The sequence below is a fragment of the Callospermophilus lateralis genome, chromosome 4, assembly GCF_048772815.1.
Source record: "Callospermophilus lateralis isolate mCalLat2 chromosome 4, mCalLat2.hap1, whole genome shotgun sequence".
Taxonomy (NCBI): Eukaryota; Metazoa; Chordata; class Mammalia; order Rodentia; family Sciuridae; genus Callospermophilus; species Callospermophilus lateralis.
In genome coordinates, this window is record NC_135308.1 from 91,570,954 (window position 1) to 91,589,446 (window position 18,493).

The 18,493-nt window shown below is 39.1% G+C and overlaps 1 protein-coding gene across 7 annotated transcripts in view; it reads right to left on the bottom strand.

Moving 5' to 3' along the window:
- Positions 1 to 642: 642 nt before the first annotated feature.
- Bcat1 (branched chain amino acid transaminase 1) overlaps positions 643 to 18,493 on the bottom strand; it is a 68,749-nt gene continuing 50,898 nt past the window's right edge. For 5 of the 7 annotated variants that reach the window (XM_076852731.1, XM_076852728.1, XM_076852726.1 and 2 more), the window contains 4 exons: positions 13,454 to 13,539; positions 10,579 to 10,719; positions 9,052 to 9,126; positions 643 to 684 (listed from right to left, as the gene is read on the bottom strand). In XM_076852731.1, the coding sequence (XP_076708846.1) occupies positions 643 to 684; positions 9,052 to 9,126; positions 10,579 to 10,719; positions 13,454 to 13,539 (344 nt within the window). The remainder of the gene's footprint in view (positions 685 to 9,051; positions 9,127 to 10,578; positions 10,720 to 13,453; positions 13,540 to 18,493) is intronic. The other 2 variants (XM_076852730.1, XM_076852732.1) reach the window with 1 other exon arrangement.

Genomic DNA, 18,493 nt, shown 5'->3' on the forward strand with positions numbered 1-18,493 from the left:
GCCCATGGACAGCCAGTTACAAAGCCATGTGGAAAGGCAGTGGCAGCAACGTGCCCAGGTTTTACGGATGCACAGGTGAGCTCACAGCCGACTGAGATACCTGAAGAAGGGAGGTATTTACCTTAAGGTGGACTTAAGGGCCTGAAAAACACAATGATGGAAGGAAATTCAGTTTTTCTTTAGAATCTTCATTTTAAAATAAAGCACTTTCTGAGTGCTTCTGAGGATAATGATGTGTCACCAGAAACATTACCTATGAAGTATTCAAATTAGCTTTCAGACACACACACACATATCTCATTTGGTTGAGGAGCCATACCTCATACTAAACATTTTTGGATCTGAGTGAACTACTAAGGGAAGCACTCAAATTATTAAGGAAAATTCTGTTATATGGCTTACATTATTATCTTTCTGGGAAAAGGTAGGAAGGTAAACTACTACTACCAAGCCTACAAAACACCATTTGACAATTATGATTCATGTTCTCTGGCACAAGGGGAAAAAAAGTCATTCTTGTAACACACTAATAATGCAAACTACATTATGCACAACTACTAACAGGTAGGCAAAAAGAGCTATCACAATTCAAATGCAGAAGTCTAGTCCAAAAGCACACAGTAGATTTTCTGCATTTTTCATTCAGGATAATACGATTGTCCAGTCGCTCTCTTCTCTTCCATACTAGAATAAAAGCAAGAAAACATGATTCAGTACAAAAGCTCACAGTGTGGGAATAGGTTATAAACAAACTTCACACAACCAAAGCTATACAAAGAGTTCGCTTCCATTTTGAACATTAAAAGCATATATATTCATATTAAAAATAAGATTAGAGAGAAGGAAGGCAGGCAGGAGAGAAAGAGAAAGAAAGAGCTTACAAAAATATAAGAAAGTTATAAGGACATCTATTTAAAAAAACAAATAGCTAGAAAGAATCACAAATTTTTATAATGATTGCTGAACAAATTTATAGCTGGTGTGTGTCCTTCATGTATCATTTAAGTACAAGCCTCTTATCACTATTTCTGTATTTTGCTTCTCTTCCGCAAGTAAAATAACTGAGTTAAATTAACTATTGTTATCTCTTCTCTAAAAAGTGCTGCACCAAGTGTATTCCTCACACAACCTGCATCAGGTTGTTAGAAATGGAAAGTTCCAGGCCCCAGCTCAGACTTACGGAATCAGAAAATCTGGGGATGCATTTCCCGCTGATTCTGAAGTGCACTTATTTCATGTTCATGCATAAAATGAAGTTGAAGATCCTCATAGATCATCTCTAACTCAAAGTTATTTGTAATATGTTAGCATCCCAATTTTTCCTGTTCCTTTAAAAGTCATGTAGCTAGTATCATGATCAGAATTTGCTTATTTGCACTAGCAAATAATCTGCTATGATACAAACCTGAAACAAAGATATTACGTGCCAGAAATGGAAAGCCAGTTCTATTCAATATTTGTTTCCTCACTCAATAAACATCTGTGTTTAAATAAACTGTCACCCTTTGAGCATAGCTGCAAGCCAGGAGCTTCCCAGACTTGTGACCTCATTCAGTCCTCACAGAAACTACGGACAGACAGTAGGTGATTTATCAATCCCATTTTATGGATGAGAAAGCTGAATATTATTAATTACAGAGGTTAAATAACTTGCCTAACACTGTACTTAAGATCCCAGATCTTAGGCAAGGTCTCTGTCACATCAAATTCCACATTCTCGACCATCACTTTGACTGCCCTCTACCTGTCCACAAAGCCATGTGTGTGGAGACAGACCTGGAATACGTCTTCCCAGCCCAGGGAATGAGGGCATTGAATCTGTCACTTTGAGTTTGCCCAAATCACTCAGACCATGTCCCTTTCCACATGAACTGGTTTACTTGGCCCTAATATAACTTTAAATTAGTATGAATCAGAATTTCTGAAGTAGAAAGGACTTTACTAACCATCTTAAATATAGGGCAAGACCCAAGTAAGAGACTCCAGATGTTATTTCTTTTACTTTTAGCTGTTTTATATGTTGAATTGGACAACCTACCAGGCACGGTCCTTAAGCCACATTACTTGTTGTTTAATTAATCAGAAGGGGGGAGATGCTGGGAGCCATTAGCCAAGTAGGTATGACAATTTCCTTGCCAGCGTACCCCATGTTGCTTAGTGGAAGGACTCGTGGAAATAGGACATTTTGCAGTGACATTGCATGTAAGGTGACCTTGCTCAAGGACCAGGGCGGATCCGGGTTTAGGGCGGATCCGGGTTTAGGGCGTTCCCAGTTTAGGAAGGTTATTCCTGCTGGGAATAGGGAGTATCCTGCTGCCTGAGTTCCTCTTGAGTTCTCACGGGATTCAGACAGTATTTTTTGGGAGACAGAAGCCCAGTGGAGGTGTGGATTTGGGCAGAGAACGTGGATTTCCCCAGAACGTGTTTGTAGAAGGCCGGTGTGAGATCGGGAATAAAGAATTGCTGTTTGAATCTACAAAGCTGTGAGTGGCTTGTGATTTGTGCCCAGCCAGACTGCGGCATTTATATATTGGGATTCCAGGAAAGATATCTTTTGAAGAAAGTTCTGCTTAAAAACCAAGTGTGAGGGGCTGGGGTTGTGCCTCAGTGGTAGAGCGCTTGCCTCATTTGTGTGAGGCACTGGGTTCTAGCCTAAGTACCACATAAAAAAATAACCAAATAAGTAAAGGCATTGTGCCCATCTACAACTAAAAAAATATTAAAAAAAAAAAAACAAAAAAACAGGTATGAGGGAGTGGCGGTAAATGCCTCTCATCCCAGTAAGTTGGAGGCTAAAGCAGAAGGATTGCAAGTTCAAAGCCAGGCTCAGTAACTTAATTAGGCCCCAAGCTACTTAGTGAGACCCTTTCTTAGGGTAGAAAATGAAAAGGGCTGGGGATATGGCTCAGTAGTTAAGCACCCCTGAGTTCAATTCCTGGTACCAGAACAGAACAGAACAAATCATAAGTGTGAAGAGCAGTGAATTTTAATCCAAGCCTGTCATTTCATACACAAGGACACTAAGGTTCTGATCACACTTAGGCAGAAGCCCAGCTCTCCTGCCTCTAATGTTATTTCTCCTGAATCACACTGTGCAGTACTGTGTCCCTCCTAAGACATTTTTTTAAAACTCAGAGCAGAAACCATCAAATACATAAGAATAGTGGGAATTGAGACAAAGTCTACATGCTGCCTATGGTTCAGACCAGAAAGAGTATGAGGGAAGCCAAGTGACATGAGACTTAGTCCACATCAGATCCAGCTGCCCAAAAGGGCAAACACTGGACAACACATGCCCAAATGGTGCCTCATTTATGTATGATGTCTTCATCATTTAAGGTTCAGAGCAAAGCACTTGTTTTATTTTCTTTATTTGGATTCTGACTTTTATCATCACTAATAATTGAGAGTTGGTATATGGACATTTTGTGGATCATGATTACTATCACTTCACCTTGAATCTCACTGGTTAAAGTAAATTTACTTTTATTAGTTGTTTTATAAATGGTCAAAAATCAATTTTGGTTACAATGACAGACTAGTCCATATCACTCTACAGACCTGCATAATGCGGATTCAGTTTGACCCCTCTCATCCTGCAATTTACACTTTTATGTGAAATTGTAGCATTCTGAGCTTTACCTAAGAAATGTGCTATTATTACAGGTAACTCATCATGTGAAGACCTAGGTATTTAGCCATCAAATTGTTTGTTGGACAGATGGATGATTCAATTTTTCAAGGAAAAATAATTCTAAGTAGAGATGGAAGATTTTAGCAAAGCTAAGAATTCCTTCCTTAAAAGTAGGAGTTCACAGAAGAAAGGGAAAGAGAAAGCATGCCTACACGAGCTAAGAAGTCATTATACAGATCTAGTATCTCTAATCTGAAATGCATGGGGACCATTGCTTTGAATTTCAGTTTTGTTTTATTTTGTTTGGGAATTTTTGCATATACACATTGAAGTACCTTGGGGAACGGGACTGAGGTCCAAACACAAAATTCACCTGTGTTTCCTATATGCCTTATATACACAGTGTGGAGGTAATTTTATACAACATTTTTAATAATGTTGTACATGATGCAAAGTTTGTGTACACTGAACCATTAGACTTGTGAAATCATGTTGCCACTCAAAGTTTCGAATTTGGATTTTTGGAATAGGGATGCTCAGTTTGTACTATTGTCAACGTTACTACAAAACCCACAGGGAACCTTCAACATTCGCAGGCCCACCCCAAGTCATATTTACCTGGCTTTATTCATTGGAATCAGAGATGGGGGCCAAAGTAATGTGGCAGACTAGGTAACATCTGCAGAAGGGTGTTTAGAGCCCACATGTTTAGTATGATGTGCAGAATTTCAATCTCTATAACATTTCAGATAGAACCCCAAACCAAAACATGACTAATGACAAGGCCATTGCTTCACATTTGAGATACATATGGCAAATAATTTCATACGGCTTTTGCTCAATGCCTTTACATTCTGCAGAAAATTCTTGGCAATGCACAAGGACAACCTGTGTGTCATGTACTCACTCTCTGCAATGCCAATAAAAATATAATCAGTGCCGCCCCCAGCTACTAATTTGTCATCGTTGTTCTAAACACTATTGAAGGGCTGGGCAAAGCTTTGTAGTTCTGTAACATGTGGAAAAGGGTGTGCTGTGAACCGCAGGGGCTGGAAACTGGTCAAGGAAGTTAGTCATCAGGGTAATCAGGAGGGAAGTTTCTCTGTACACTGAGGACAGCTTGGGATATTGGAGAAGCTTCTAACCCCACACATAAGTAACTGAGCTGCTCAATTGAGAACAAAAAAAAGTATAATAATTGCTAAATAGTCATTTGTGCTTTCAAAGTTCAAGCTTTGAGTGAGAGAGAAAGTGAGAAAACAGACTTTGATTCTATCAGGATCCAGAGTTAATAGGGATCCTGCTCCGGTCCCTTTTAGCCTTTCTCTCCTAAAGTACTTAAGATGTCTATCCCTGGGTCTCGGCAGTCACTACGCCCCACTTTCTGAAACCTCAATGGCAGCCATGCTGGTCACTCACACTGCTACCGCTGGTGATTAAGAGTCAGGTTCTAGCTTTTATGTGATCCAGATAACAGTGTCAATGTGTATCTCACCTGGAAAATATGAAAGTCTTCTGTTGAAAAATAATTTGACACTCTCTATGGTTTGGGTTTTGGTTGGGGTGTCCCCCAAAGGTCCATGATTGAAGGCTTGGTCCCCAGGGTGGTGTTACTGAAAGGTGGTAGAACCTTTGTGATGTGGGACCTAGAGAGAGTCCTTAGGTCATTGGGAACCTGGCCCATCCCTTCTGCTTCCTGGCTCAAGATGTAACCAGCTGCTGTGACATGCACTGCTGTCATTGATCTCCTCCTCTCATTAAAGGCCAAATCAATGAGGCTCGGTGATCTTAGGTTTTGAACCTCCCAAAACTGTGAGCTAAATAAGCCTGTTCTCTTAGGAAAGTTAGTTGCCCAAGGTATGTCACTTTAGCAACACGAAACTGACTAAAACAACATCCTTCAAGATATTCCCTCTCCCTTCTTAGTAAGTGTTAATAAACAAAAGCAAAAGGTCTTTTCCTCTTTGGTACTCTCCTGGTGTCTTACTTAGCTATTCACGGCTTTATTAATTCTCTGAAGAAGCACCCCGTGGCCTGTGTATTCTGCCCTAGAACCTGAGTGAACCCTGGGGCATGACAAGAAAATAAACAATTTCAACATCTGAACAGGTTTTCAAAGCAGGGTATATAAGGGTGTGGCTCATTATAATGTATTAGATGGTAATCCCTGAAACTATGGTTAGTGGAACACTTAAGTGAGTGTATGTGTATTTGAGATGCAGGAAAGAGTTAATGTTCAAGAGAGACTTAAAAAGAGATGAGTATTGAAGATAACCAAGACCTTATCAGACAGGCAAATTATACAAGGTGCTGTAAAGATGGGTGGCATCAGAGAGTACAGCACCTTTGGAGAAAAGACTTTGCCCCAAAGTGGGGGCAAAGGTGAATATGATAGTGAATAACTGGAACAGCAAAGTATGATAGGAGAGAAAAGAAACAGACAACATGACGAATGTTCTCCAAGTTTACACTTGGTTAATATGAACAAAGACAGGTTTTTGTTGTTGTTGTTGCTTAAAAAATGACAACAACAACAAAAAAATGGGGAAAAGAAAGTAACTATTCTTGGAAATGTTCCCCTTCTTGGAGGTTATTTGTGGAGTAATCTAAGACCCAAAGAGCAATATGGGTAATTAGCTAAATGAGATGATGGGATGAATACTTAACTTCAGAGATTCTGACTCATGCAGAAGTACAGAAGCTAAAATGAAAGTCAAATCTGTGGTTAAGAAGAATTTTCCCCCTGGGTCATTCTGGCAAGAATCTTGAAAAAATTTTTTTTTGGTGGTTGTTGTATCCCTCATCTTCAATTTTACCAGAGTGCTTTGTAGGATCCATTTGTGTTTCCATGTAATGCCAAAAGAGATCAAATGTGAAGCATGATGCAATGCCATGCTTTTTCTTCAGTAATTACTTAAATTATTTTTCTTGGAAACAGACAACCTAGTAGCTTGGCCGACAGCACCAATTTGCCATCTTGTATGAGAACAATTTTTGAGACTTTAGGTTCCGTGCACACAGGCATAAAATAAGTGAAGAAGGAAGGTGTGGTCCTAGACTATGAAGGGTGGTCCTCTGGCTCAATGTGGAGCAGATGTGGAGCTTCTGGTTTGTGGTTAATTCAGAATTGCTGTAGTTGCCCACATGTCCCCCGACTGTATCCTTTTGTTTCTTTGTTCACTGTGGGGCTCTGAATCGATCATTAGTTTTTAGGGTTTCTACCATTATATTTTACTACCTAAAGTGAAAAGAGGAATTATGAATTTCTCTTCTTAGTCATGGCACTAAGGCACACAAAGAACATATAAAATTAGAGGGAAAAGTTCAGGAACATTTTCTTTAATCACTAAAGTTCGGCTTCCATGATATTGCTTTGAAAAATGTTCTTCTTTGAGAACTTTAATAATGGATTCCCAGCTTGCCCACAAATTCCGTGTGTGTGCTTCTCTTTCATTCATACTTTTGGGTCTCATGCATACATGTCAGCATCTCAATGCTAATGAGTCCCCTTTCTGTTTTTTGCCTCCAAGTGATTCCTTCCCATGACTATGTTTACTGAACATCTATGCTTAGGTCTTTCTTTCAATTCCAGCACAGTGGTGAAATTTCTCTCAATGTAGTGACTTTTCTGTGAAGCCTTTACAACTAAATCAAGTGAGTTTAAATTTTACTTTCTTTTCTGCAGTAATGGACACTGAACCCAGGGCCTTACACATGCTAGGCAAGTGCTCACACTGAGCTACATCCCCAGCACTTAAATTTTCTTATTTTATATAATCTTCAACAGACATCCCTGAAATCTCATTTTAGGTATTAGCTGCTATAAATGTATAATTTGTGCAAGAAAATTTTCTGAAGCAATCTTTCTCTCTTCTCATTTATGGACACACTTCTTCCCCTCCTAAAATATCTCTAAATTCCTATGGAAAAAGGCTTTCTCAATCTATCCGATTATGACTATTTTTGTTCCATTTATGTTCTTTATCTGAGCAAAACTGCAATAATTTATCATCTTCATCAGGTTTATTTAGACAACTCTGAAAAAAATTAAAATGTTTGAGCCATCAATTCAGCAATTGTTTATTAGTTATCCCTCAAGTTACTTGTTTCTGCATACAAAAGCAGAAAAAAACTGAGTGATATTTTTCTCTCTTCCAATATGAAAATTATTGTTTTCTTTTTTTTCAGCTTACAGAAAATTCTTAGCGAAAACTTTGTTGAAGTAAGGCAGCTCATTAATTCAAACCCAGAACCATTCTTTCCTTTTAATACCATAAAGCTTACATAAAAGTTATTGAGTAAGTAAGTAAGAATACCATTTTTATCACTACCCAAGAACCTCATTTACTCTCTAGGTACCTGCTGCATTCCCAGCCACCTTTAAATCTGCTTAGTTTTATGACTCAATATCATCTGGCATTACCTAAAGTATTAGATTTTATTTGAGTTTTCAATATTGGTCTCAATATTTTTCAGTAACAGGCAATGATAGTATCTGGGCTCAACAAAATCTTCCAACTTGTAAACGGTATGTAAATTATAGAATAGTCTCTTCTTTAGGTAGCCCAGGGTTATCTGATATTTGGCATGTCTGCTTGACTGCCTGATGAGACATTACTGAAGGTTGTTACTCAGAAAAAAAATGGGTGAAACAAAGCTAGTGGTATGAAAAAATAGGGTGCATGCCCTTCAACTCAATACAACACCAGGGGATTGTTTTTCCTAAGGAAATAATCAATTATATACTATTCAGAGAAGTGAAAACAATCATCAGCAACACAAATGTTCAATAATATGATTTCTTTAAAAAATGATAATGTATCAATATAATAGAATTCAATTGAACTATATAAGAGGTATTGAGAAAGTGATTTCAGATGAAAAAGCAAAGGGATCAAAATTATGTATAATCTGACTCCATTTTGGGGGGGAAATTATGGTCTAAAAGTATACAAAGGCTTACTCAATATTGAAGGTGCAGAGCTTCAAGAGTACAGCAGTTCTACCTCAGTGTTGGAATCACAGATAACAGTTTGTTTCCTATGTTTTGTTCTGTTTTCAAGTATTTTTTAAACGAAAATGTCATACTTTTTGATGAGACTTAAGTATTATCAAAATTTACATTTACTGTTAAAATGTTAATCTGGAGTCTCTAATAATCTCTCTTTCTCTTTTAATATGTAACTTCTTTTCCATTATTGCTCTGCTCATGCCTACCCATAGGAGAAGGAATGGTTTCCTTAAATTTAATTTACTGATCTCAAATTGTAATATTTACTCTTTTTTTCCCAGATGGAATCAGGTGGTATTTTATTTTTATTTTTGCTTTTTGGTCCTGGGGATCAAACCCAGGGCCTTACACATGCTAAGCACACCTCCAACTCCTATGTGGTATTTCAAAAGAAAGAAGTCTTTACCTGGATATCAGTCAATTTGTCCAAGATACGGGTTGTAAGCTTAGGACCATTCTCCATAGTTGGAATGTGTATCGTCTATAAAAGAGAAATGAGATAATTTGAGGATAACATTTTGGGGTATTAATTGAAGCAAGTCTGTCTATGTCTTGACAAAAGAGGCTTCTAAATCTACCTCGGGTGCAAGTAAAATCTCTAAGGACCATGACCTCCATAATACTGGACAACATAATTAAATTTGTGGCTGAAAGAGATTGCATGCCCCTAATTTGTATGTGAGTCATGCCCATTCATGCCTCACTGGCTGTGGGCTTTGGGTAGTTTGATTTTAGTAGATAGTTGTACTCTCAAACACTTTTCTTATTATGCCTTTTAGTATAATAGGATAATTAGATGTAACTTTTGGCTCTAAGTGCCTTCTAAAACAGAACCATTAAAAAGGTGAAACTTTATAAACTTGTTTCTAGAGGTGAAATAATAACTGGATTTTAAAAAATCTGACCTAGTGAGAGCTTCTTTTAATAAAGGGACAGATATTGTTACCTAGGTACTGTCATAATAAAATACTGAACACTAGCTTTATAATCAGTATAAGTACTGATATAAAACGGTATAATTCTTTTCCCATGAAACAATCAATCTGCATGTGGATTTATGTCAGGAACCATCCCTTAAAAGCCAAGTTCTAAAACCTTAATCAATGAAGCAGCCACCATTAAAGTCTATAGAAAAATCAATCTGATTTGCTGAGGAAAATAATTGTGTGGTGGAACTTAAAGACCAGTGGAATTTGTATTTAATACGGGCCATTTAAGTCAATTCATCTTGTAAGAATAATTCTCACGTGTCTCTAAGTTCTAAAGGTAGATGCTGATGTTAATCATGAGTATTAGAGCTTTGTTAAAGGGGAAATTCAAAGCACTGGCAAGATAATAAAAGTACCATACATACAAAATCAGACTGAGAGGAGAACATTACTTCCAGCCAAATCCTCAAGTTTCTTGGGAATATTTTAGTTAACGTACTGGGTTTGCCAAATGAAATTTTTTTAATACTGCAGTCTACTTAATAATAATAATACTGATAGAAATAAGTGAAGGAATTGACCATTCAAATGCATTTTTCATAAGTATCTGGCATTCCATATCCAATAGTTTTGGAAATCAGAAAACTACTTACTGATTCTAACTACCTACTGAGCCTTTTTTAGTGAGCTGGTGGAAAGAGATAAAAGTGGAAGTCCATTGGCACAGCTCCAGTCCTAAGGTGAGGTAACACAGACATGACACTTGCCAAAGACAAAATTGAGTTCCTACCATGTTAGAGCTTAAATGAAATCACTGGAAAGGTGGTTGTAATATGCCATTACAGGTTCATCTGAACAAACTGTCCTGATTAATGTAATGCCATGTTATAAAACAACCCTCTGTGTCTTGGGTCCAAATAAAATTTTATTCACACATTTAAAAGTTAATTAAATTATAGGCAAATGTTTTAAAATAACAGGAAGGAAAGAACAGCTTGTCTTACCTCGCCCTTGTATAGTATATCAGAAACTGGGCAGACAACGCAGGCTGTGCCAGAGCCAAACATCTCCCTCACTCTGTTCCCCTCCAGGGCAGTTATCAAGTCGTCCATGGTGAGGTACCTCTCTGACACTTTAAATTCACCCTGTTTGGAATATATATATGTATATAAAGAAGTGATGCTTACCTTAGTATTTTACTTTCCAATTCAACTCAGATAATGTCATAATCATCTTTTAGGGGAAAGCTGGGAAGGATGTAATCTCACTGTATTGGTGAATGCACTGAGGTGTTAAGCAATCTATTTCAATACCAATAGTAATAAGTAAATAAGATTATCAAAATACAAAACTGACCCATTCCAAGTGCTACTTAATGTACATTCCACATACTTTATTGTTGCATAAAGAACAACAATAACACATTATACATTATTAATAATCACAGTTACCATCTACTCATTATAAGCCAAGTTCTTTAATGCTGAAGGTAAGTGTTACCATCTCCTTTTTACTTAGGAGTAAACTAAGATTCAGGGAAATTAAGGGTTATCCCCAAGGCCACACAGCTGGTAAATGGCAGAAACTGAATTTGAACCCATGTCTGATTCAATTAGCTCTAAATTTTGTCCACTTTTTACTGGATCTTTTTTTGGAGTAAAAAATAGTTTGAGTCTAGGTGCAGTGTTAAGTGCGCACACTTGTAATCTCAGCACATCAGGAGGCTGAGACAGGAGGATCGCTAGTTCAAAGCCAGCCTCATCCAAGTTAGGTGCTAAGCAACTCAGTGAAATAAAATACAAAACAGAGCTAGGGATGTGGCTCAGTGGTTGAGTGCCCCTGAGTTCAATGCCGGGTGACCCACACTTCCTCAAAAAAATTACACTGAGTTCAAATATCTGAAATGTTTTTTAAAAAATAAATATATACTTGAACTTTACTTGAGAAATTGCATTGTACATATATTTTTTCTTTATAAATTCGCTGAAAGTTGATTTGATAATCTTCCTTTTTCTCTTTTATTCTCATTCTTTCAAAGTTTTATCAAAGGATCTTTTAATTGAGGACAATAAAATTGGATATATTGAAAGAAAAATGAGAGTCTTTTTTAAAAAACTTATAAACCATAGGAATAAGAAAAACAGTAGAATGAATCGGACGTAACTTTCCTATGTTCATATATGAGTATACCACAAGTGAAACTCCACATCATGTGCAACCACAAGGATGGGATCCTAATTAGAATGAATTATATTCCATGTATGCACAATGTGTCAAAATGCACCCCACTGTCATGTATATCTAAAAAGAACAAATTAAAAAAGGAAAAAACAAAACCTATAAAACCCACGATATATAAAAATGGAAGTCAAAGTCCTTGGCAAGATAAAAAATATTAGAAAAAGCATGCATGATGCTGTAAGTGGATTTGGAGGGATAGCAAAGTATGTCTGCAATAGAAATATGTACGTTTCTCTCAGTCTGCACTTGCAATTTTGTTGTTCAAAGGTAAATAAATAAATTCCAGTAAATCAGCCAAAGTTATTGAAAACAAGCTCAGTTCCATGTTCTGGAAAAGAAAAAATAAATAAATAAAACTCTCTGGTAAATAAACAGAATTGTTTTTACTCTGTTCACCCTTACTTATCTTTGGACAATTTCCCCTGTTTGGCAAGTAGTGGTAACCCCCCACATGCCTCTTGGCATTTGATGTCTCACTGTTTTAAAATAGCTTTTAAAATAAATTACAGCCAAGGAGTCAAGAAAAACTTCCTCCATAATAACCTATTTTTCATGCTAGCAAATCATTAGTGTGGGAAAGCATTTCCACTTGCAACTTGTCATCAAACCTTCTGTACTTGGTTGATTTTTTTTCTTTAATAAAACAAAAATTACTGAGCGTCGAAAATATATCTTTCCAACTGCAAACATATTTAGGACAGGGCAAGCTGTTTGAAATTATACCAACAGTTTGTAAATGTCATGCCCAATGTGCCAGCCAGCATGTGGCAGTTGGGTCTTGTCTACTTCAGGGTTTTGTAAAATTATTTATAGCACATTTCTTCTACTTTCAGTCTTTTCCAGAGAAATTGCCAGTTCTCTCCTGGATAATGTGTGCATTTCTGAGCATTTGTCCTGTCAGTATTGTCTGACCACAGTATGCACAAAGCCTTTCCTGGACTTTGGAGGCCATTTTAACACATGGGTCAAAAGTTCCCTCCAAGAACCTTTGCCAGACAATTAACTCATCCAATATTCATCTTGAGAACGCTATGTTATTTCCAATACCAAACAGTTTAATAGGCTTGCTTGTGTCGCATGGATTTGAAAGTCTACTGAAAACAACTTGACATTTGCCTCTATGTTTTGATGTTTAAAAAAAAAAGCATGTATATGAACTGTGGACAATAGGGGGCAGTAGAGAGAGAAAGAAGGCTACCAAACTAACAGCGTTCTGCTAGGAGACAGTCAAATGTCAGGGAGACTCTTCCATTTGTATGGCAAGGTGGTTACACTGGACTAAACAGAGGAAGCAAAGAACCACGCTATCCTACAGGACTGGAAGGACAGCAGCACACAGAGCCTCGGCGGGACAAGCTGGTGAGATACCGGTATAAAGACTGAGACAAGGACTAGAACAGCTCCTCATTAGGACATCTTGTTAAACTGGTTTCTCTGTCCCTTCCCTAGAAACAATACTCACTTGATAAGCTTGCCAAGATGGTCTTTCTAGGGAGTTCTTTCTATCCAGTGACTCAAGGTATGATTTAAAGATAACATTGGTTGGAACCACAGGATACTGTTTCACTGGGAGCTATGCTTATTTTGATTACTGTACTGTTTCGGGCTTATGAAAGCGTTGGAGTCAAAGGTACCCACCCACTTGTGCGCCAGGTCCAGGATGCACCGCCTTGTCACTCCTGGAAGAATGATGCCATCTAGCGGAGGAGTTGCCAGTTCTTCCTCTGTCAATTAGAAATTGGAACATATCCTTACTTAATCAGTAAAATAAAGAGATGGTCTTCCACTATCAAGTAAGAAGTAAAGAATACTTCTCAAGAGGAACATCCTGAAGTCAAAATTTATCTTCATAGATAAAAGCTGGTTCATAGTTGGGGCAAGTAGACAGGATCCTGCTAAGGAACACAGGTCACATTACCCAACCTTCTAAGAATTCTATGAAGGAGGCTGTTCCCTAAGAAATGCTCATACAGCTGTTGCACGCCTTTAATCCCAACTACTTGGAAACTGAGGCAGGAAAATCAAAAGTTTGAGGCCAGCCTCAACAACTCAGCAAAACCCTATCTCAAAAAAAGGGGGGACTGGGGACGTTGCCAGGGGTAAAATGCTGGCCTAGCATATACAAGGTGTTGGGATTAATCCTCAGTACTATGGGAGGGAGAGAAAGAAATACGCCTGGCTACTTGGGCTGGGCACTACTTCTGCACTGCCCTTTACGAAATCTATGTTTAGTGGTTTTCAAACCTGCTGGAGTATCAGCACCAAATATGCAGATGCTGACTTCACCCAAGAATTAAAGAGGAAATCCCCCAAACAGACTCCTCGGTGGGCCACTGGTCCACTGTAGAGGACCACAGGCTCCTAGTGCCAGGGTCTGTCTCTCAGCCACACAAGCTCCTCTTACAACAGACTGTCTCTGGTACTCAACATTTGCCTTTCTTCCCTACTTCTGCCACCCGGGAATCTAAATCTTCAAACCATAAATCATTACTCCACAAGGATGTTGAACTTTTTAACAGATAAATTGTTGCCCATTAGTCGTCTGCAGAGAAATTCACAAAGTGTACTTGAAAGGGTCACTAGGTAGTGAAAGCTGGAAGGAATCACACTGATACCTGGGGCTCCCCCAGGGTCTTTTATGTAGTTAAGAAAAAAAAAAAAAAGTTTAGAATTCATTTAAACTAATCCTATTTTACAGAAGAAGAAATAAACACAAGTGCTGGGCTTGTCAAGGTTGGTGACTCTGGGGTAAGGGCAGGACCACAGCTCATGTGCCCTGACCCTTGGGCACGGGCTCTAGTGTGGCTGCTACATAGGGCTCTGTCTGGAGGCCCCAGAAGTCCAGAGTCATCCCTAGATCCTCAAAACTCACTGTGGCTGGCCCAGAGTGGTAAACAATTAAATATTTTTGAACAAATAAATAAATAAACCCTGTTTGCTAGGATACATAGGACATAGGAGATATGGATTTTGGAATTTTGTCTCTAAAAGTCACGTGCTGAAAATTGCTTTCTGCAAAGAAGAAATGTGTTCTTGGCACTATCCTCAGGGCTACTTTTTGTCATGTTTAGAAGTGTTGATGATCTCAAAATAAACATGTGTTTTGTGATAGCTAGTTAGCTAGATACAGAAATGTATAGGTCTATATGTATGTGTGATTATCACATACACACACACACACACACACACACACACACACACACACTTCCAGCGAGCCTAAACTGGACCTTTCCTAAAGCGTGCACAGCTCTGAGACTGCACAAAGTTAAATGAAAACAGCAGCTTTGCATGTGCAAATGCTGTTTTGTGAAATCCATTTAACACCCAGAACTGTAACCACTAGCCTGAGGTCAAGGAACATCTGCTCCTCTGGTTGCCAGACAGAGAGGATGACATGACAACATTTGGGTGAGAAATATTCATTTTCCTGTGCAACCACAAACATGCTCACAGGAGCCAGAACCAACTCCAGATTGCCCAACAGGAGGAAAACAGAACCTACAAAGTGCAGCTTGTCTTTAACAAAGAGATCATTTTCAGGGGATGAGGAATTTAGAAGCAATAACAGCAGGATTTGCTTGACTTCCCAAAGTCAAGCACTGATGGAGAGTGGAAATGCAGGTTTACACAAGAGCCCTGAACACCAGCAGCAAAGTTACTCACTTCTTCAGCAAGTATACAGCAAGGGTAAACTGTTTTTAAGCTCTAGGAACCAGAGTGATCCAACTCCCTACTTACTTTGTGACAGGCACAGGAGAACGATTATTGTGTTAAATATTCTGATAGGTCATGGAAGAAAAAAAGAGGGAAGCGGGGGAGGTTACAATTTTGAACAAAGACTCAAGGAACTCCATACTGAAGAGTCCTTCACAAAGACTGGGAGGCTGAGAAACACCTAGGCATGCTGACGGCCAGAGCTCTGAGGAGAGAATGGAAACACCTACGTGGCCAACAAGGCTCACAGGCCGGGTGGACATAGCAGCAGCGACACCCGTAGCCATCATGCTCCCATGCCAACTGTGAGCACAGCCATAGGGCTGGGCTATATTTTTCTGAGTGTCCCTGAGAAACTAATGTGACTCCATTTTTGAGAAACCAGCCGCTACCTCAGAGCAAAGCCTGTCCAAGGAAGGGGGCATAACCCTTGTCCTTGGGAAAAACCCACAGAACACTCCTAGGCACATACCCACCCTGCTGAGTTGTTTGTCTGCAAATAACAGGAGAGATCTGTGGCGCCAGGTGTCCTTGACTCAGTTAGGCAAGGTGAGGACCCATAGCAACCCCCTAGCAACCACCAATCAGCATGAGACAGGGAAAATACCTGGGATGCCAGATGATCCCCCCCAGTAGTTTATGGTGGTTGATAACATTTGGGAAACCATGTAGTTCAGCACGTACAACCCTCATGGCCTAAACCAATCAGTTCAAAGGAATCCCCCTCTTGTACTAACCAATTACCCCTACCCAACTTGTTCCCGCCAGTGAATGTGCTAATCAACGTTAAGAGTTGTTGTTTGACTTTCCCACAGTATGGAATGATTTGCTGTGAGATGTTGTGACGTATAGAGTACCCCCCAAACCTCTAAAATCTCACTGAACAAAGGACCAGGACTCACTCCCTGGGACCACTGCATAGGGAACAGTTGTGAGTCCAGGCTCAAGCTGCAATAAAGACTCTTGTGTGATTGCATCAGATTCGGCTCCTGGAGGTCTATTGGGGTCCCACAAATCTGGCATTACATCCCCAGTGTCCAGACCACGATAAAATTTGTTCAAACAGTAAGATGTATATGTTAAATTACTTATCAACAGAGTGAAAAAAAAAAAAAAAGGAAAGGAAATGGAAGATGTATGATTTTTATTACCAGTTGGTTACAGGAATCAAAATTCCCATGAGCTACAGACCAAGGGCCACAAATAGCCACCTGGCACAGCACTGCACTTTCCACACACAGTGTCTGCCTTATCTACCTTTCTGCACCAACCCCTTGTCCTAGAGGGGTGGTAGGTGTGAGGATCGTGGGAGGGTGGCGGGTCACTACTGAAAGAACTCTGCTCATGTCTCCTGTTATCAAAATTTGTGAAAAAGATCAGTATTTTGCTGGCTTTCAACTTTTTTGTGTGTGTGTGTATTTTCAGAAAGCCACACGGTGGCGTGAATCAAAGTCTCTGCAGAGTTGCTTCAGTGTCTTACTTTTTGGTCTGAAGGTTGTTGCTGACGTTCTGTTTTCTTCTCTCCTAGTACTGTTCAGGAATTTATTTCATCCCCTTTCTCCTTGTTTCAAATTTATTTGCCCTTTTTGGTGAACACCCCCAACCGAAGGTGCACCCTGAACCTAAAGTTGCCTCAGGCAAGAATTACTAAAGAAGAGCTCTCAAGGACTTATTTTGCAAAAGGCAGAAGACAAATTCACTCATTTTTATTCTGACCTTTAAAAGCCATGATAGAAATGCTCCATGATTCTTGTTTGGATAAGGAATGTTTTTTAGCTGGGCAGTTTCTGGGTGTTTCTGATTAAATCTTGTAGCTCTGATTCAGTGGGTGCTTAAATCCTGACATCTCTCAGCCTTAAACAATGGTGGCACCAGTCTGAGTGATGCAACTATTTTTGCTTTGGGTTGGTTGTGTGGGTTTGGGGATGGCGGGGAGGAGAAGGAGCAGGCAGGTGGGAAGAAAAGTGGAATCAATCAGTTTTCTCCTAAGTACAGAGTTCAACATTCACCATCTTTTTCCTGGCATAATTTTTTTTGGGGGGGTGGAGTTGGGGGGTGATGCTAGGGATTGAACCCAGGGCCTTGTGCATGCGAGGCAAGCACTCTACCAACTGAGTGATATCCCCAGCCCCACTAGCATACTTTTATTTTTAAATAATTTTTTAGTTGTCAGTTGACCTTTATTTATTTATTTTTATGTGGTGCTGAGAATCGCACCGAGTGCCTCACACATGCTAAGCAAGTGCTTTATCACTGAGCCAAACCCCAGCCCCTGACATAATTTTTGATGTATGTATATAAAATAACTCAAAAACTGAAATTCACAAATTTTCCAGTTTAAGTGTGTTTTTTAACAGTACCAAGTACAAGCAGCAGGAATGGAAGAGGAACATGGGCTGTATCTGGCTTTCATATGTCAAGGATTACCAAGGCCAGCTCAGGACAAGGGATGCTGCCCCTACCTCCTGTGTTCCCTACCTCTGGTGGAATCTAAGGCGCACCCTGTTGAGTCTTTACAGCTAATGCTTAAATTGGTACACAGCTCTGCACTCAGCCACATCTGAATCACCACTTTCCTCTTTTTCCTAGCCAAATAACATAAGAGCAACAGAGGCTAGTGTAGAATTAAAATGTCATTTGAAAATACTGAGACCTCACAAGTATTCGGAAACATCATTTTACATTTCAAGTCAGGACACTCACTGTGAAATGAACAGTCTAGGAGGAAAAACACGCTTAAAAATATGTTTTTAAATTTTTTGTGGCTATCAAAATTCTATTCGAAATAAATACAGATCTCCCTGCAACAGACACATTTTTGGCCATTTAACTTAATGGTATATACATTGTCAACACTTCACCAAACCCCTATAGTCTCTGGCAACTACTTAAAAAAAAAAAAAAAAAAAAAAAGCAAAGAAAGGTAATGAGCATATATATTTCTAAACATAGAGTAATAGTCTT